The sequence below is a fragment of the Paroedura picta genome, chromosome 14, assembly GCF_049243985.1.
Source record: "Paroedura picta isolate Pp20150507F chromosome 14, Ppicta_v3.0, whole genome shotgun sequence".
NCBI lineage: Eukaryota > Metazoa > Chordata > Lepidosauria > Squamata > Gekkonidae > Paroedura > Paroedura picta.
The window spans coordinates 20,682,474-20,702,789 of NC_135382.1; the positions used below are offsets into that span (position 1 = coordinate 20,682,474).

The 20,316-nt window shown below is 51.6% G+C and overlaps 1 protein-coding gene across 4 annotated transcripts in view; it reads left to right on the forward strand.

The window, feature by feature from the left end:
• The first annotated feature begins 1,372 nt into the window (after positions 1 to 1,372).
• Positions 1,373 to 20,316, forward strand: part of WTIP (WT1 interacting protein) — a 65,466-nt gene continuing 46,522 nt past the window's right edge. For 2 of the 4 annotated variants that reach the window (XR_013226472.1, XM_077309666.1), the window contains exon 1: positions 1,375 to 2,820. Coding sequence is in view for 2 of the 4 variants with exons in the window: in XM_077309666.1 (XP_077165781.1) it covers positions 1,698 to 2,820 (1,123 nt within the window). In the remaining 2 variants the exon portion in view is untranslated. Of the gene's footprint in view, positions 2,821 to 20,316 lie in introns of all 4 variants that reach the window. The other 2 variants (XR_013226473.1, XM_077309667.1) reach the window with 2 other exon arrangements.

Consider the following 20,316-nt stretch of genomic DNA (forward strand, 5'->3'; position numbering starts at 1 on the left):
TGCAATTCACTGCCAGAGAATGTAGTGACGGACACAAGCATTTAAAAGGGAACCACAGAATCACAGAGTTGGAAGGGTCCTCCAGGGTCAGTTAGTCCAGTGGTAGTCAACCTGTGGTCCTCCAGAGGTCCATGGACTACAATTCCCATGAGCCCCTGCCATCAAACGCTGGCAGGGGCTCATGGGAATTGTAGTCCATGAACATCTGGAGGACCACAGGTTGACTACCCCTGATCTAGTCCAACCTCTCTGGACAATGCAGGAACACACAACTACCTGCCCACCCACAGTGACCCCAATTTCACTAGACAGATTAATGAAGGAGAGTCTAACAGTGGCAGCTAGCCATAGTGACTAAAGGAAATCTCAATCTCGGAGGCAGGTAACCTCAGGTTATTCCAGTGCCAGGAGGCAACCTCAGGGGAAGGCCTCGGCCTCTATGCCCCGTTGTTGGCTGTTTAGAGAGGAACTGGTTGGATGCTGGACTGGGGAGACCACTGGTCTGGTCCAGCAGGGCTCTTCCCAGGTGTTTATGTTCTCTGTAATAGGCTGTGTGTGTTTTCCCATGGCAGGTGCTGAGGAGGGGCGGGATGCCACAGAGGGTCGTGTGGCACCCAAAAGGAACCCACACTTCTCGTGCCAGATGCTCTGCTCTCCTGCCCCAGGGCCACTTCTGCCCAGGCAGCCAGGGCAAGGTGAAAAACACCCTCAGTACAGGGCATCACCTTGGCTCACCCCCTGCAGCCCTCTGAGGGAGCGCATCATCCCGGGCAGGACAATGGCTCGCACTCCCTTCTGGACCACGTCGGGGGGGGGGGGGATCAGAGAGAGGAAGACAGCTGGAGCCAGGATCCGCTCTCCGCGCTTCTTGCCTGCGCGTGGAGCACAAAGGGACCCCACCTCTCCTCGCCCGCGCCTTTCAAGTGACCCCTCCCCTCCCCTCCCCTCCCCAGAGGAACAGAAGCAAAGTCACATGAAGGGAATGCAAAGCGGCGGCGGCGGCAGCAGCAGGGGGGGGGCAGTTGCGAGCGGCAGCTCCCGAGCGGCTCCTTCTCCCCCCCCCCCCCCCCGGGCTTGGTTAAAGTCATTGTTTGGCTTCAGTATTAACCACATTCCAGAGGGACGCAGCGCCCCGTCTCCTTCCTCCTCGCATTCCTGCCCCACACAAAGAAGTCCCTCCCCGGCCGGCGTCGCTCCCTGCCCGCACAAAGGCCTCTCGCACAGGCCGGAGCGGCGCCGGACGCCTCGCCCCCGCCCCCCGGGCCGCCCCGTCCCCTCCTTTCCCGCCCTCCGGAGCCAGCCCGCGGATCGGTCCCTTCGCAGCGGCCCTCGGTGCCAAACCTGGGGGGGGGGGAGTGGAAGGAAGGCGGGAGAAGTAAGGGGGGGGGGAAGAAGGCTGGAAAAGCTCGAAGTGCAAATTCCTCCGCGCAGCGCGCCATTGACTGGCCGACCAACTCCGGGGAGGCTGGCTGGCGAGACGGGGGGAGCTCTCCCCAGAGCAGCCCGCGCTCCTTCCGCCCGCTCGCCCCGCCCCACCTCGCCCGGGATGCCTCGGGGGTGAGCGAGCGCCCCGTCCGGGAGGCACCTGGGCGCCAAGCGAGGCGGCGGCGGAGGGCGAGCGTGCGCCGGGAAGCCGGGACTGCTGCTGCTGCTGCTGCAAAGTTCGCCGGCTGGAAGGCAGGCAGGCGCGGGCCGGCATGGAGAGGTACGAGGAGAGCGTCCTGAAAGCCAGCAAGCTGATGGCCGAGCTGTCCCTCTACGAAGAAGGGCTCGGGCGGCGGCGGCGGGAGCAGGCGCCGTCGGGGGAGCCGGACGCGCGGGCCAAGAGGCAGCTGAACGGCGGCGCGGCCGCCCTGGGTCCCCCGCCGCCTTACCCGGCGCTCCCGTCGGCGGAGGCGGCTCCGACGGCGTGCCTGCTCCCGCTGCGCTCGCTCAACGGCGGCGGCGGCGACGACGGCCCGTGCCCGCGCTCCGAGGTGGCGCTGCCTTGCTACAAGCGCTACTCGGCCGAGGGCTACCCGCGCGGCAAAGGCGGCGGCGGCGGCGGCGGCGGCAGCGGGGCGAGCCCGCGAGGCTCGACGTGCTGCGGCGCGGAGACGGGCGGCCGCTTCCCCGGCCCTGTGGCCAGCCCGCGAGGCAGCTTGGTGGCGCCGGGCGGCGTCGAGGCGGCGCTCAGCCCGCGCTCCAGCTACGCCAGCACGGCGAGCGACACCAGCAAGCACTCCAGCCCCCGCGCCAGCCTGACCAGCTCGTCCGACGGCGGCGGCGGCAGCAAGCCCTGCAGCAACCGCACGAGCGGCATCAGCATGGGCTACGACCAGCGCCACATCAGCCCGCGCTCCTCGTCGTCCGGCACCGCCGAGCTGGAGGCGGCCGCCTCGCGGCACGGGCCCGCCGCCTCGGCGTCGTCGGGGGGCTGCGGCGGCGCGTCCCTGGCCAGCCCCCGCTCCAGCATCTCCAGCCACAGCTCGCGCAGCTCGCGAAGCTCCCGGGGCTCGACGGGCGCCTACCCGGAGCTCCAGCTGCCCTCGCCGCGGACGTCGATGCTGCCCGAGGAGGGCCTGATGCTGCTCTTGCCGCCCCCCGAGCAAGCGACCCCGGACGCTTACCCGCGGCTGCACGCTCAGTCGCCGGCGGCCCTCGGCCCCGAGCCCGCCGCCGTCTCCTACGCCTCCAAGGGGGCTGCCGCCAAATTCCGGATCCCTTACCAGGTCACGCCGTCGAGGGAGAGCGGGCCCAGCCCGGCGGAGAGGCGCCTGGAGGCGCTCACTTTGGAGCTGGAGAAAGAACTGGAGATGCACATCAAGAAGGAATACTTCGGTGAGTGAGTGCAGGAGGGGGAGGACTGGGGGGCTGCCCGGGGCAGGGAGACCCCATTTGCACTTAGGACGGTATCCAGGATTTAGCTTCTGGCTAGGGAAGGCGGCAGCCAGGGAAGAACTTGACCCGGGGGTTATTGGACTGTCACCTTCCAAGGTCCAAGCGTGGGGACAAATTGTGGGTAGTCCTGTTGGTCTGAAGCAGCAGAACAAAATGTGAGTCCAAAGGCACCTTTAAGACCAACATAGTTTTGTTCAAGGTGAGAGCTTTTGTGTACAGACACAGATTGTCTGAGGAAGTATGTGTGCACCCTAAAGCTCACATCTTGAATAGAACTTGGTTGGTCTTAAAGATGCCATTTTTTGGTTCCTGAATATCCCACTGAGATCAAGAGATTTCTCCCAGGTCTGTTGAAAGTACCAAGAAGGACAAGAAGGCCCTTTTTTTTTTGACTCAGGTGGAGAGGTTAGGGCTGGGATATCACATTGGTCTCGGATCCTTAAAAAAGACCCCTCTGCTTAAAACTTTTCACAACAATATAGCCGTACAAAAGAGACAAAAGCACCTGATTAAGGACTTCAAGTGGTCAGTAGGGAGGCATTCTGCATAACTTTGAAGATTTAAAAGGTTACTATGTTTGTGTACACACCTGCCCACATTATGGGTAGGTGGCCTTCTGCCTTCCATGGCGTATACCAGATTTCTTATTCAAAGTGTCACTTTTCATATAAAGTGACTTTCTTTGAATAAGAGTCACTTTATTCATGCAGGGTCTTTTCACGCAAGGATGTCAAAGAAGCGACACTTCACTCATGCAAGGACTTTTGCGGGGCCTCAACTCTTGCACCTTGCTTTTGTCAGCTGTTACAAATGTCCCATCATGTATCGCTCCTGGGTATTTATGAAAGGTGTAAACTTGCTTTCCCAAAGTTTTGCAAGTTGCATTCTGCCTGCTAAAAGTGGGGATCTTGTGAATCCCTTGCAGGGCTTTTGGAAGACAGGCGGGAGGACTTTTGGAGAGTCACAGGTGGTGTGCACTCAGGCCGGCCCTATAGGTAAAAAAAGTCACCAGTCTTTTTTCCCCATCGCGCCCGGTGCCTCTACTCACCTGCTTAGGCAGGGAAGGCTCTGCTGAAGCACTGAGGCAGATTTTGGGCCTTGAGAAGGAAAGCAAAGTGGGACCCAGGCTGCCTTCCCTGAGGCACAGTGGCTTTGTCTGTGTTGCATCAGAGTGCTGTGATCCTAAGTGCTTTTCATCCTTTCATCCTGTGATCCTAAGTGCTTTTCATCCTACGTGCTTTTTCTACCTGAGTTGGGGGTACTTGGTGATGTGGCGGGTCTCGGCACTGCCTGGGACTGTTTCACCTGTAGACTCCCTCCTCTCTTGGAGAGGTGTGAGGTGCCTTTCCTGCATTTTCTGCAGCTCTCAGGTTAGACTCCTTTGCTCACGGCTTGCTTTCCCCCAAATGCCAAAAGGACTTAATGTCTAGACAGAGAGGACAGCTTCATCCAAGAGAGGAGCAACTGAGACAAGGTGCAGTCCACCTCCATTGCAGGGAACGGAGGACTCCCACTGATGCTCTTTGGGTCAAGCCACCACACTCTTTTGATTTGTGCAACATGAAAAGTCATCTTGTGAGGCTTTTGGGGCAGACATAAATGCATATCGGGGCCCATATTCTTCTGTTGCAGCAGAAGAACTTGTGGTCAGATGGCCTGGCCTTGGAGGTTCAAATGTTGGCAGCTTCCATATCCAAGAGCAGTATACCTGATTCCCAGTTCCTGGGACTGCCTTGGTTGTGCTCTACTTGGAAGCATGTTGCCTATTAGCTGGAGGCTGAACTAGACAGGCCTCTTGGCCTGATCCTGCAGGCCAGTTTTGTTGCTGGTGTGTAGATTTTGCAATAGTGAGCATGGTGCAGGATACTTGAGAAATGCTGTGTTTTCAGAACTGAAGGGCCTTGCAGTTGCTGCCTTTGGAAGCCTCGTGCCTCTGCGGCTTACAGAATAAGACCTACAGCAAGAAGCGCGGTATTCTGAGCAAGGAAACTCTGGTGGAAGAAGTGGCTTGAGAGAACTTTTTCTTCTTCTCCCATAATATTAGAACAATGGGGCACCCGGTGAGATTGATGGGGTTGGTGAGTAGAGAGTGAAAAAAGCAGAGGCTGCTATGGGAAGACAGTTCCATGGAAAATACATCTACCTATGATAGTTAAGGAAGTTGTAACCTCCACAAACAGGGGCAGTCAGTCTTGGAGATCCAGTGCTAGGAGGCAGCATCACGGGAGAATCCTGGCCCTGCGCTCTGTTTGTTGGCCCTCCAGGGCAGTTGGCTGACCACTAGATTAAACAGGATGCTGGGCTACTGGTTTGATGCAGCAAAGCTCTTCAGCAGCTGCAGTCAGTAGCTGACTACACTGTAATGGTACAGGCCTGTTCTCTGTGTATTTGACTATGTGCATTTGAATAGGGGAAGGAACATGACAGATGTTTGCAAAACTGAATGTGGTGGATGGAAGCTTTTCTGCCCCTCTCATAATTGGGCTACCCTGTGAAGCTGGTTGGCAGGAGGTCTCTAAGACTGAGAAAAAGAACTTCACGCAACACATCAAAGGATTGTTTTTAGCCCTGGCCTTCTTTTAGACAGGCGCCCAAACAGTTCTCAGAATTAAAGCAATTTGTCATAGTTTATCACACAAGTCATATCAATGAGGAGCTCCCAAAGCAGCACACAGGAGCCATAAAATATTTAAAATATTAGAAAGCTGCAAAAATAGTCAACAGCTGAGAATAATTTTTTTTTAAACCGCTGCTATAAAAAAGCTCCCCCCGTCCTTTTTGAACATAAATCTAGCTAGTCCCTTTATCAAAGATGGTGGGGTAGGTAGAAAGTAGCAGTGCAAAATCTTTAAAAAATATTTAGCAACTGAGTTCAGTTTCTATTAAAAGCCCTCCAGAGCCCGTATCTAAAACTGGACTAGATCCGCTGCAGTGGGAAGGCTGGTGCTACCTGGAGAAGCGAGCACCTCTGATCCTTTCCTTGCCTGTTTCTCAAGCCAGGAGAGTTGTGTTCTCTAGCAGATCCAGAGGGAGCCCCATAGGGATTGTACTCATGATCCTGGATTGGCTCTGCTTCTGACCAACGTCTGGATTAGAAGGAGACGAGTTGGTTTTCGTACCCCATGTTAAATCCATGGGTTCAAGGAAGCCAGGACCATTAGGAGTTCAACCAGCTGTTTAATGAGATCTGAGCATGGTGTAAGAAGAGGCAAAACTGAACAGAGAACCCCCTGAAAAAACCCAATTTATATACAGTTGCAAATAATGCTGATGGTCAGTTTCAGTTTAAACTGACTGGATCCAGCAGCTGGGATCTAGCTGCACACTGGTCAATTACATTGCCTGCTTCCATCCTGCCTTGGACCTCAAGCTCAGTCCTCGGCAGAACCACAAACACAACACCCCACTTACTGGATTTATCTGCAGCCCTTGATACAATAGATCATGCCATCTTGTTGAGGCTTTATACCCCACTTTTCTCTCTCTCCTAAAGACTCTCAAAGCGGTTTTCCATGATCTTCCCTTCCTCTCCCCCACTACAGGCACCTTGTGAGAGGCTGAGAGAGTTCTGAGAGGACAGCAACTGGCCCAAGGTCACCCAGCAGGCTTCATGTGGAGGAGTGGAGAGTCAAACCCAGTTCTCCAGATTTGAGTCTGTTGCTCTTAACCCCTACGCCATGCTGTCTCTGGGTTAAACATTATTGTTTCTCCCGTCTGCATCCATCCGGCCCCTAAACACTGCTTAAGCTGGGGTAGTCAAACCGCGGCCCTCCAGATGTCCATGGACTACAATTCCCATGATCCCAGCTGGCAGGGGCTCATGGGAATTGTAGTCCATGGACATCTGGAGGGCCGCAGTTTGACTACCCCTGGCTTAAGGCATTCAACTGCTCTCTGTCTTCTGATAATGGTGGTTTCATGTAGATTGGTTGAGAGCCATTGTGGAGTAGTAAGGGTCAACCTGAGATCAGGGCTACCTGGCTCCAGGTGTCCTATGTCGGCCATGAAGCACACTGCTTGACCTTGGGCTTGTAATGCATTTTCAACATAATCTCCAAGGACTATTCTGAGGATAGAGAGAACCAGGACTCTGCCCTTGGAAGTAGGGCAAAATAAAAGTATCCTGAGTAGAAAGATGTCTTAAAGCCTGGAACTGTGTGGTACCCTGTAAAACAGAGGCTATAGGTGGGAACAGTAATCTCCTAGCGTCCCCTTCTGGGGCTGTCTGCCAGGGAAGAAGAGCAACTGAACTGTGGTGGAAAATGCCCTCCAGTCACAGCTGATTATAGTGACCCAGTAGAGATTTCAGGGCAAGAGACTAACAGAGATGGTTTTACCATTGCCTGGTTCTGAGTAGCAACTCCGGGTTTCCTTGGTGGTTTCCTATCCAAGTCCTTGCTTGGGCCAGCTTCCTTAGGGTTTTTAGGAAGTTATGCCGTGTGTTTTATTGTGTAGCATGTTGTTTGGATGTGTCAGCTCAGACACCACGGACCTCTCAGCATCAACCAAGAGAGAGGCTAGTACCCAAATGTATTCATTAACATCTTTCTTGCCGAGATTCAGCCAAAATCAATGCAGTGAGGTACAATATATGTGTATATGTGTGTATGCCACTTCTGCCTTATGGTGATTGCATTAGTTATTTACCTCCAGAGGGTCCTAACATTACGAGCCTTGCTCAGGTCTTGCAAACTGAAGGCCGTGATTTTCTTGATGGAGTCAATCCATCTCATACTGGCCCTTCCTTTTTTCATAACTACCTTCGATTTTCTCATTGTGATTTTCTCAACACAACACGCTGTTGTGTTTCTGGCAAGTCTGCTACCTTGGCTAAGCTGTTTTCCCCTGGTTAAATTTCTTTTCCACTCGATTAAATGATGAGGTGATTACCTAGAGATGACCTGACCAGAAAGCAGCTTTGGACTTGAAGGAAGAGCCCCAAAATGTGTTTTTGTTCCTGCTCCTCCCATGATTTTAGAAGTGATGGGATAAGGCTTGAAGAACCCAGAAGTCACCAATGCTCATGAGCTCTGCTTTGTGTACCCAAGAGACATAGCGATGGCGGAAGCGCCAGCCATCTCAGGCTTCTGCCGTTCTCTTTAGACTTTACGAACCAGCCTCGGAATGCCTCATGCATTGGGAATGGTTGGATGCGCCCTCTGTAATTTGGCAGGAATGAGGGTGAGAGCACAGGATGTGGTATTGGGTGCCAAGCCCAGCTTCCTTTGGAATCTCTGCATTTGGTTAAAAATAGCCAGTTGCCAGCCCTTTCGGCTGCAAAGGTATCATTTGGAAGTGTATGGGTGGACGCCTGATGCTGTGCCTCCCCAGGACTAAAGCCAAGATAAATTATGCAGAACAGGAGGCCATGTGGATTTGTTCTGTTTGCATAATTTATACAAGGTGCAGAATCCGGATTCCCTGCATGCATTCTTATTCTTTTTGCACACGCATGTGTTGAGGGCGCCAGACGGCAGCTCTTCTAACGGAGGCTTGAGGACCATGATGTGCAGAGAGCTGAAAAGGGGAGTGCTTTGATGCTGGGCAGCGATGCCCAAAACACGCTCTCTGGTTTTGAGACTTGCAGTGCCAGAGAGCCAGTTTGGTGTAGTGGTTAGGAGTGCGGACTTCTAATCTGGCATGCCGGGTTCGATTCTGCGCTCCCCCACATGCAACCAGCTGGGTGACCTTGGGCTCACCACGGCACTGATAAAACTGTTCTGACCGAGCAGTGATATCAGGGCTCTCTCAGCCTCACCCACCTCACAGGGTGTCTGTTGTTGGGAGAGGAAAGGGAAGGAGACTGTAAGCCGCTTTGAGCCTCCTTCGGGTAGGGAAAAGCGGCCTATAAGAACCAACTCTTCTTCTTCAGTAATATCAGGGCTCTCTCAGCCTCACCTCCCTCACAGGGTGTCTGTTGTGGGGAGAGGAAAGGGAAGGAGACTGTAAGCCGCTTTGAGCCTCCTTCGGGTAGGGAAAAGCAGCATATAAGATCCAACTCTTCTTCTTCAGTAATATCAGGGCTCTCTCAGCCTCACCTCCCTCACAGGGTGTCTGTTGTGGGGAGAGGAAAGGGAAGGAGACTGTAAGCCGCTTTGAGCTTCCTTCGGGTAGGGAAAAGCGGCATATAAGAACCAACTCTTCTTCTTCTTCTTCTAAGCAGAATTACACCCTTCAAAGTCTGTTGAAGCCAATGGCTTTAGAGAGGGGTTTCTCTGATCAGGACTGCACCGTTGGACACTGAAATCCCCATAACGTAAGATCTCGTCTTCTGTATTGCACCCTGCATACCATACCTCAAGCTGCTTGTTGACAGGCTGAATTCAAAGGAGAGCTGCAAAGCCGATAGCACCCACCCCCTTAAAAAACAACAACAAACCCAAAGACTTCTGGCACACTTAAAATTCTCAGCAGATTTGTCTGTTACTTGGGAGCTCCCCGTGGAATGTGCACTCCACACCTTCCAAGAGGAGCCTTTCATGTTGTTCTTTTCCCCTCCCCTTTTCTCTTCATAGTCCTGTGTATTCATTAGATTTTGCTCTGTTTGTTTCCAGGCATGCCCTGGCAATTTAAGAGAGAGCTATCAAAGGCTGTTTGATCGATGCTGGATTTCCCCCCTTTTTTGCTCCTGTCCAGAGTTAAGACAGCACTTTGTTCCCAACCCTCAGCTTGGCTTAGGTTGCTTTACGGGAGACAGAAGTGATCAGACTCAACCCAGCCCATCCGAGGGCCCGGCCTCTGCTTGCAGCAGGATTAAAGAGTTGGCCTGGGGTCTGGGGAGACCCAGGTTTGGATCCCCTTTTTGCTGCAGAACCTTGCCAGGTAACCTGGGGCCAGACACGCACTCTTAGTCAATCCTACCCCAAAGAGTTTTTGTGAGGATAAAATGGAGATGGGGACCATGTCATAAGCCACTTTGGGTCCCTACAGGGAATCAATCAATCTATCTCTTTGGGGCATTTCTTTGCTGCATGCACCCAAGCATTACACTACCCCAGTCCTCTGTGCCTCCCATCTCTACGTCTTGCTTCCCCCTCATTCAAGGAGTTTGAATTTGTTTCCTGCATGAGCATAGGCTGGAGGGTTAGACAGAAGAGGTGTGCAGAGCCCCCCCCTCCCCGATCCCCTGTGGAGGAAGAGGGAAAATAGGTTCTGCTATGCCCTGTGGGGAAGAAGATATGCCTGCAGTGAATGGGCTGATTTAGGGATGCTAAATATTTACAGCTCATCTCCAGGTGACAAAGATCAGTTCCCCTGGAGAAAAGGGCTGCTTTAGAGGGTGGACTCTATAGCATTATGCTCCACTGAAGTCCCTCCCCACCCCAAATGCTGCCCACTACCAGCTCCACCCCCAAAGTCTCCAGGTATTTCCCACCCCAGAGCTGGCAACCCTAGGCTGAATCCCATTGTGTGAATCCCATGCTGCTGCTTGTCCTGCTAAAACCATGTTAATTCCTGTATGAAATGTTGTGAGCCAAAGATTATTTCTTAAGGTAATCTGGGAGAAGGGAACCCATTTACCTTAGTTTCTCAGAAAACAACAGAAAAGAGAGAGGGAAAGAAGGAGCTGAGCAGAGCGTGGCCTGGTATAACTAACCAGGTGACATTCTTTATATGGGAACAAGCAGGGAGGAACTGGCGAATCCTAAAAGGAGCCATTATAACTCAGCAGAGGGCATTTAATGGGGGTCAGGGTAGACACACCCTCTTCCCCTGGGGATCTTGTGGTTTCAGTCAGCAGATGGCTCAAAGCTGCTGGGTTTTCTTTGTGAGCAGCGTAAGGTGGATTTATTAAGCCTGTGGATGTTCTGAAGCTAAACAGGCATCTCTCCGTGGGACCTGTTGTTTATTTTTCTTTTAAGAATAGTTTGCTTTTTTTGACTGGGACCCAGAAATATTTCCGTCCCCTGGGAACAGTGAGAAACGGAGCAAAGACGTGGCATTTCTTCCGGTGGGAACTTTATTTCAGGAAACGGGGCAGCTGCCAAAGAGGAGTTTTAGAAGGGCAAAATTTGTGTGGGAGCTGAGGCCCAATCAGACAGGTAGAGTTGAACCTAGAATTGAAGCTGCGAACTGGGGAATGGAGTCAGGGTTTCTGTGTGGAGTTCCTTGAGGATGCCGTTATTCCAGATCGCTAAAGTTGTCAAGTCTGGGTTACGAAATACCGGGAGATTTTGAGGGCTGAATCTGGGGAAAGGGTGACTTGTGGGACGGAAGGGTCTTCACCAGGATGTAATGCTATATAATCCGTTCAGTTTGGTGTTGTGGTTAGGTGGACTTCTAATCTGGTGAGCTGGGTTCAATTCTGCACTCCACCATATGCAGCCATCTGGGTGACAGCACTGAGAAAGCTGTTCTGACCGAGCAGTGATATCAGGGCTCTCTCAGCCTCACCCACCTCACAAGGTGTCTGTTGCGGGGAGAGGAAAGGGAGGGCGAATGTAAGCCGCTTTGAGACTCCTTCGGGTACAGAAAAGCGGCATATAAGAACTAACTCTTCTTCTTCATTACAATTTCACATTAAAACAGAATTTTCAAGCTGTCTGTTAGCCAATACCCAATCTTGGTCGTTTGGAAATCAAGACTGTGACTAACCCAAGGTCACCCAGCTGACTGCATGGGGAGGAGTGCGGAATTGAATCCGGCTCTCCATATTAGAGGTTGCCACTCTTAACCACTGCACCACGCTGGCTCTCTGGTGAAGGACGGGCTGGCACCCATGGTAAAGATTCCTATATTGATGACATGGGGGGGGGTGGAAACTAGAAATGAGGGTCATACGGACAGAAGACTTTATAGTTGATTGAGGAATGCCAAAGGGAAGTCCATTTTATTGGGTTACTGCATCACGTATCACCTGATGGGCTGGATCCAGATTAAACTGACCATTTCCACCAGCTCCTCCTTCCAGCTGCCAACCCCTCCGCCCCCCCGCCCTTGGTTCCCCCCTCCCCTGCAGATCAGCATTTTGTCGAACTCAGCAGGCTGCAGTGGGAGTGGGAGAGAGAGGCAAGTTCCATTCTGCTCACAGAGAATTTAATCTGGATCCAACCCAGTGTTTACAACCTGCTGTCTAGCAGTTGCGCTAATGGCTTTTGAAACAGATTGGGTAAGTTATAAACGCCCTCAAGTGGCTCTTAACTATGAGGGTTGAATGCAACCTCCATTGGCAATCTTTCTTTGTATGTTCCTGCTGGAGCAAACGGAACGGCAGCTGGCCATTTTGCAAGCTTCTGATTGGCTGCTGTCGGAAGCGCAACGCTGGAAAGGTAGGGTTGCCAACATCCAGGTGGGGCCTGGAGTTCTCCTGGAATTACCAGTGGTCGCCAGACTAGAGCCCCCTGGAGGAAATGGCGCCTCTGGAAAGTAGAATCTTTGGCATCGCACCCTGGGCTCCGCCCCCAAATCTCCAGGAATTTTTCAACCTGGAGTTGGCAACCCCTTGAATGAGACTAGTTTTTATCTGATCTAACTGGACAGCCCTTGATGTTCCATTGGTGGCTGATCCCAATCAGCATACGGGAGCCAAAGATGAAACGGAGTGGTTTCCGCTTGCTCCATCCGTCTGTTTTCTTGTTTTAAAATGCAGCTTGCAGCCTCTCTAGTTTTCTCTTCTCTCTGTGTGTGGGTAAGTGTCTTTTCAGAAAAGCCTCTGTGCTCTTGGTCTCCCAACCAAAACAGCACCAGTTCAGTGCAGGGAAACAATGACTCGCTATGTGCGCTGCACAAATGTTATCCAGAAAGCATGAACGCCGCACATCATCTGCTCTCCACACAGCTGGCAGACAGAGCAGGAGGGTGTTCTCCCGTTGACTCAGCAAATGCTCTTTCTGTGGCAAGGAGGCCTCCGTGTGCTCTGCTGAGCTTCCAGATTTAGCGCTCCAAAGTTAAGGCCGCTTTCTCCAACAGTTATGCTTCCCCCCAAACCTGGCTTTCTTCGCCCATGAAATCTGGCAGCGTGTTTTGGCTCAGCGCTCCCGCCAGCCTGCCAGGATTGAGTCTTAAGGCCTGGTTGTGGTCTGGCCCTTTAGTGCTGAACGGTGGTTCTCAACCTTCCTAATGCTGCCACCCTTTAATACAGTTCCTCATGTTGTGGTGACCCCCAGCCATTAAATTATGCCAGTGTTCTTTCACAGAAATTGAACCGAAACTGACCAATGGCGTGAAGATCCATGGTTCATGATTGTATATAAATTGTTTTTTTTCCTTGGGTTTCTCAGTTCAGTTCTGCCTCTTGTCCTACCATGCCGATCTTGCTGTTTTCCGCTGTTCCAGTCAGACGAACGCTCTCTCGCTCTACCCCACAAGGCTGTTGTGTGGATGGCTCCCCTCCTCCCCTGGCCAAGGTGCTTGCCCTGCCGTGATCCCTGTGAAAGGGTTGTTCGACTCCCAAAGGGGTCCCGACCTCCAGGTTGAGAACCACTGCTGTTTAATGAAGGCTGTGGAGATGAGGCAATTTCGGGACCAGGATCTCTTTGTGCCCCCTTTGGTGGTCCTTGCTGGGTCTTAAAGGCTTGCTATGGGGATTGGTGTCTGCTCACAGGAACTTGGAGCATCTTCACAGCTTCAGATTTTAATCTGTTGAAAATGTTTGGATGCTCAGAGCAGATGGGAACAAATTTAAGGAAATACTGCTTCTGCACAAGGCCCTGGAAAGGCAGTGCTTGCCCATGAAACTGTCCCGAGAATTTTAGACAACCTACGGATCCCAAATGCCCCTTGAGAAAGCGTGACTTTGCAGCCCGGTCTGAATGTTCAAAGGGAAGAAGGAGTCCCAGGAGCTCGTGGGAATTGTAGTCCATGGGCATCTGGAGAGCCACAGTTTGCCCTCCCCCGCCTCCCAGGACTTTCAGGGTTTCAAAATAAAGCCACGACATGACTTGTCAGTGACGGGGGTCTCATCCTGCCAATTTCACAAGGCTGGTGTCATCGGCTGGTTCTCTTTTAGGCACAGCTCAAAATGCCATCCGTCCCATCCAGCCCCTGAACAGTCTGGGTGGAGGCATTTATTTATTTTACTTATTTATTTTTCAATTTATTTCCCGCCACTCCCTAAGCGGCTCATGGCGGGTCACAATGTCTTAAAACCCCATTAAAACTCCCATTAAAAGACTTAAGATCCATCACAACATGGCGGAACAGAAAATCCCCTTCCTACCCCCATTGCTGGGGCAGCAGTAGATGTACCTCGCCAACCCCAGCCTCAACCATGGACCTGGTGGAAGAACTCTCGTCTTTGAAGAGCTCTCATGAACCCACCTAAGGTCAAGCTCAGGAGTCCTGCCCTGGGTGCCTTTGCTATCAGAAGGGAGGTGCCAGAGCCTAGGGACAGGGCTCCCTTTGTTGCCACGCCAAGACTTTGGAGCTCTCTCCCTGCAGAAGTTCTCCTGGCACCCACTTGGTTGTCTTGCTGGCATTCAGGGAAAAGAATGTTTTTTATTTTCTCAAGGCTTTTGTGAAGTGATTCCCTCTCTTCTGGCATTTCCGTCTCTGCTGCTCCTTCTCTCATTGGAGATTGCGGCACTGAATCTTGGGGGGTTTGCTCCCTTTTTCATTGTCGCTGGTCTGGAAATCGGCTTATATGTCTGCTTCGGTTTATTTTATTTCCCTTTTTTCACTGCTCCACCCCCGACTGCCTCTTTTCTTACTTTTTAATTAACGATCTCTTTGCTGGGTTTACTGGTTTTTATCCTGTAACTGTTTCATTGTGTTTTGTGCCATCTGCTCTCTCTTGAGAACATTTTGGACTGAGTGCTGGGTATAGCAACTATTTTAAATAATTGTAAGGCAGCTTCATGGCAATAGGAAGGGGGGGGGGGAGAAAAATGGGAGCCATGAGACCCAGTTTGGCCCATTGGAGCCATAGCAGGACTCAGCAGGACACAGAGAACTCAGCAGTCTGAACCTGGAATCTCCAATTCTGGGGGTGAAAAGATGCACCATCAGCCTCTACGGTTGGCAGTCTCTAAAATTATTGTCACTTTCTGCCACCAGGCAAGGCAGCCACTAAGGTAGCTGTGGATTGGTTAGGCATGGGATAAAAATGCTAGGGCAAGGGTGGCCAGACTGTGCCTCTCCAGATGCCCATGGACTACAATTCCCATGAGCCCCTGCAATAGCAGGGGCTCATGGGAATTGTAGTCCATGGGCATCTGGAGAGGCACAGTCTGGCCATCCCTGTACTAGGGGGAATAATCTTTTGCGCCTGACTCATCCAGAAAGCAAATGCCACTGTGCAGGTGTTGTCTGCTCCAGCTACTGAACAGAGCTGGAGAAGTCTAGATTCAAGTCGGTCTGGCTCAAACACATTCCTTGTCTTTTTATCTGTCCTGTAAACTGGCGGGCTTGAAGGCACTCAGCTTATGCAACCTCTGTCTTGCATTAAATGTTACTCCTTCGCTTTGTTTGCACTCTTGCCTTTCTCCGCCAGACCCAGAACAGCTTGCATCCGTTCTCCTCGCTTAGGTTTTAGCCTCACAATGACCCTGTCGAGATGCCGGCAACTAAGAGTCTGTGAGGTTGGCCCCAGGTCAGTCAGCGAGCTCCCATGGCAGAGTGGAGATTCGAACCGGGATCTCCCAAATCCTGATCCGGCACTCTACGCACTGTGCGACTCTAAATCTAGAGTGGACGATTGACACGCATATCCAGCTAGTTCCAGGCTGCAGATGGGGCATTAACTCTATTTCGGGAGTGTGCTGTTTTATACTTTATAACCAGAGTTGTGTCTTTCTGTCTCTGGATTTTATGTACCTCCTGGGGAGGACTTTTTTATGTGGGCAGGGGGGGGGGAAGGCAAACCAGGGTCACTTCTAGGAGAAGGCTCTCTGTTTAATCCACAATCTGTTTAAAATATTTCAGGCTGGGCAGCTGCCACAGCTCACCCTTTCCCCGTCATACGTTAAAATGTTGACTTGGCTATGAAATGAGGAAGGAATGCAACGTGGTGCCCAGCCAAGGTGCAGAAGGAGAACGCTGCGTTTGTCTGTTGGTGCTTTAATGCAAGGGATATTTGGGAGCTTGCGAATGAATGCCTGACTCTGTTCGCCTGGAGCTTTTGCTTTGGAAAAATTTCTGATGGTTCAGGAGGAGGGGGAACGAGTTAAAGAAGCCGTTTCGTTTCCCTGAGCGCCTCGGAGAGTTTGCGCCCCCTTCCACCAAGTGGATTGTTGATATGGGCTTGGGGCCAGTGACATGTCCATGGAGAGTGTGGGGAATTTTCCTGTCCTCGCAGTCCCTTCTGGCCCACAGAAAGCTTATTCCTGGGGCTTGTGGAACCTTTGTGGAAAAAAACGTCAGGCTGGGGCAGTAGAAAGGGGAAAGGGGTGAAATTGCTCCCCTCCTCCTTTTTTGTGTTGGTGAGGTTGGTGGATGGAATTGAGAGGAGGGGCAGTCTCACCACCTCCAGCTCATACGCCCCCAGGTGCTGTGAAAGCCTCCAGGAGTGGAGAAAAGCATGGGAAAAACCAGCATTCCCTTGATGCTTTTGGGGATTCTCGCAAGCAGATCCACGTTTGTATCTTGATTTCAGCATCTCATCTGCCAGGTGAAGGAAAGTGTGTGAGAAATGGAACAAGCAGACCGGCTTGGGCCGAGGCATTCACAGCAGGCAGTTGTAGAAATGAGAGGAAAAGTTTGGAGCCTATGAATCGGCCGGCTGATTTGGTAACTAGATGAGTAACTCTTATCCTGTCAGTTAAAATACTTACTATTCTCTTGGAAAGACCGAATTAAACGTTAACCATTCCCCTTAAAGGGCCCAATTTCTGACTTTCCATTTTCTCATAGCAGTAGATTCCAACTACTCTTTTACAGGTGAGCGTATGGAGAATGGTGGGGTAATGGTGGGGGTTGAGAGGGGACATGATGGCTGTCTTTTAAGCATTTGACAGGTTGTCATTTGGAGGGGAGCAGGGAGCAGTTGCTGTTGGCAGCAAAGGATAGGACCTGCAGGAATGGGTTTTAACTACATGTAGAAGGATACCAGCTAGATATCGGTGTGTGTGTTCGTGTGGGAATTGCACAGTCAGAATAGTCCAGCAGTGGAATTGGCTGCCTAAGGAGGTGGCGGGCTCCCCCACATTGGTGGTCTTTAAGCAGTAGCTGGACAGATACTTATTCTGGATGCTTTAGGCCAATCCTGCATTGAGGAGGGGGGAGGACTAGATGGCCTGCATGTCCCCTTCCAACTCTAGGATTCTGTGAGTCTAGTTCAGCAGTGGAATGGGTTGCCTAAAGAGGTGGTGAGCTCCCCCTCACTAGTGGTCTTCAAGCAGAGGCTGGACAGATCCTTATCCTGGATGCTTCAGGCTGATCCCGTATGGCCCTTTGCAACTCTATGATTTTCCGGCCTGGGGAGACTGGAGGCTCAGCTCCCTTGTGACTCTCAAGCCTTTGTTCCCTGCAGGTCACCTGGGATGTGTGTTCCTTCCTCTAGTCACTTACTCCTATTGCCTTGCCTGAGAGGCAGTGGCTTAAATAGCCTCATCTTCTCTTTGCTGCTATGTTGCCCCTACAATAGATGGACCAGCCAGCTATCTCCTCCGGCAAAGGGTGAGATTTTGGGCAGGAAAAGGAAGTGTGATCCTGGGCTTTTGGATAGGCCATGGTAACACTCCCATGTCCTCTGATGCTCCACTACCTTGACAGCAATCTGAAAACGTCCAACAGGTAACCAAGGCAGATCCCAGATCAGCTTAGGGCATTGGCAGGTATCCCCACACTGTTTCCAGAAAAGGAAGACTTGTGGGCATCCTATGGGGGCAGGCTGTGGAAATGGGCATTTCTGGAAGGAGGAGGAGGAGCTGGTTCTTATACCCTGCTTTTCATTACCCAAAGGAGTCTCAAAGGCCCATTCCACACAGGCGTCACCGTGCAAGGCTGGTGCCAGGTGTTTCGGCCAGGGCAAGTTGCCCCACCTCTTCCCGGGTCTGGATGGGGGAGCATTTTCCCCGCCGGACGCAGTCTGCCCCGAATCTGTGCCTCCAGTCAAAGCATCCTGGATGGCAAGGTTCCACCATGCTTGCTGCCTGTGGCATTTTATATACCTTTCAAGATGCCATAGTTGGGAGAGGAGCCGGGCCTGGATGGTCTGATTTTTCTGCAGCCTCATAGGCCTGCCTCAACATAGGCCCCATTGCTGCCCAGGACAAAAATTGGACAATGGAGGGCCTGATGCAGGCCAGCCCCGAGCCCCGCAACTGGACGAGCACTGGCCCCGGCTGAATTCCTCATGTGGAATGGGTCAAAGTGGCTTACAATCTCCATCCCTTCCTTTCCCCACAACAGACCCCCTGTGAGGCAGATGAGGCTGAGAGAGCTCTGAGAGAACTGACTGGCCCAAGGTCACCCTGCAGGCTCTTGTGTCTCAAAGGGGCTTACAGTCACCTTTCCTTCCTCTCCCCAGAACAGCCATCTGGTGAGGTTGAGAGTTCTGAGAGAACTTTGGCTCAAGGTCACCCAGCTGGCTGCATGTTGAGGAGTGGGGAATCAAACCCGGTTCTCCCAATTAGAGACCACCACTCTTCACTGCTGCTGGCACCCCTGGGGCTGGGGTCTGCATCTGATAATGCTGTTGGGGCTGCCTGCCTGCCTGGGTTTGCTGACTTGAATCATTGCTGAGTGTGAAGCTCGCTCAGAGCAAAATGACAGGGAATGTGTTGGGAATCTTTCAGCATGGCCGTTCTGCATTTAAGGCAGTGTGGAACCCGGCCAGACTAGCATCCAGCCTGGAAGAGCAAATTCAGCTGCAAGGTTTGGTCCAAATGGAAACATGGGGTGTCCAGTGAAGCAAACAAGTGTCAAGCTTCAGTTTTGACCCTTATTGTTTGACTCTCTTGTAAGACTGACAGAAAACCCTTTCCGTTTCCAACATGCAATCAGCAGAAGTGCTGGCGTCTCACCTTTTCCCCCAGCTGCCTTTCCTCATCTGAACATGCTTTAATCTTTCCCAGGCAGCTTGTTCTTGGCATGGACAAAACCATCCGGGCTCCAGCAGGGGCTTCTGCTTAAAGATCAACAGATAATGCAGCTTCGGATTTTATTTGTATATGTTCTCAGCCTTTTTGCTTTGCCTGCTTTCCCTGCAGTCGTCCTTGGTGGGGTTTTTTGGACATTATTTTATACACCCTTATGACATGCAAGTGAGAAACTGGCTAGATTTTAATGGGAATGGAAAATATGCACTAAGAAATGGAAAACAAGCATGGCACTTAAAGAATCGGGTTAAGTGAAAAAGAAACAAGGATTTTCTAGTAGGAGCAGTATGACGATGAGCTTTAATAAGAATAGCAAAATGTGCTTTTTAGATTCCCACGTTGTCTGTGTGCTTTGCTTGCGTTTTGTTCCCTGGCTTCTGTGACCACAAATGATGCATTCTGACATTAGGGGCGGGGGGTGGGGTGGGCAGAGGGAGACTTTCCTAGATTTGCATTGCAGCCTCTTGTAGGCTTAATGAAGTTGTGGGATTGTGTTGTGGTGGTGGACAGAGAGATGCTTTGGAGCCCCAATGAGCAGGAAGGAGAGTGTAAATGAGTAGTAGTAGTAGTAGTAGTAGAAGAAGAAGAAGAGTTAGTTCTTATATGCCGCTTTTGTCTACCCAAAGGAATCTCAAAGCGGCTTACAATCACCTTCCCTTTCCTCTCCTTACAAGATACACCCTGTGAGGGAGGAGAGGCAGAGAGAGCCCAGATATTGTGGAAGAGGAAGAAGAAGAAGAAGACTTGGTTCTTATATGTGGCTTTTTTCTACCCGAAGGAGGCTCAAAGGGGCTTACTGTCGCCTTCCCTTTCCTCTCCCCACAACAGACACTCTGTGAAGAGGGTGAGGCTGAGAGAGCCCTGATATTACTGCTTGGTCAGAACAGCTTTATCAGTGCTGTAAGTAGGGTCATGTAGGGTTGAAAAGTGTAGTGGCCAAGTTTGCTGATGACACAAAATTACTCAGGATGCTGAATGCCAAGGATGGCTGTGAAGAGCTCTGAGAGGACTGCCACAAACTGGGAGAGGGTGACGATGTGGCAGAATGCTGGTAAGTGTAAGGTGATGCAGATTGGGACAAAAAAAAAAAAGTCCCAGCTTCACTAATGGCTAATGGGGTCTGAATTTGCTGAGACTGAGAGGGGAAAAGATCTTGGGGTCTCAGGGTACAGCTCATTGGCAGTGTCAGCCCAGTGTCTGCACTGATGAAAAAAGCAAATTCTGTATTAGGGATTTTTAGGAAATGGAAGAAGAGTTGGTTCTTATATGCTGCTTTTCTCTACCAGTAGGAGTCTCAATTGCCTTCCCTTTCCTCTCCTCACAACAGACACCCTGTGAGGTAGGTGAGGCTGAGAGAGCCCTGATATTACTGCAAACAAGAAGGTTAGAGGTTGGAGCACCTTCCCTAGGAGGGAAGACTGCATGAAGATTCTGGGACTTCTCAGTCTCGAAAAGTGAT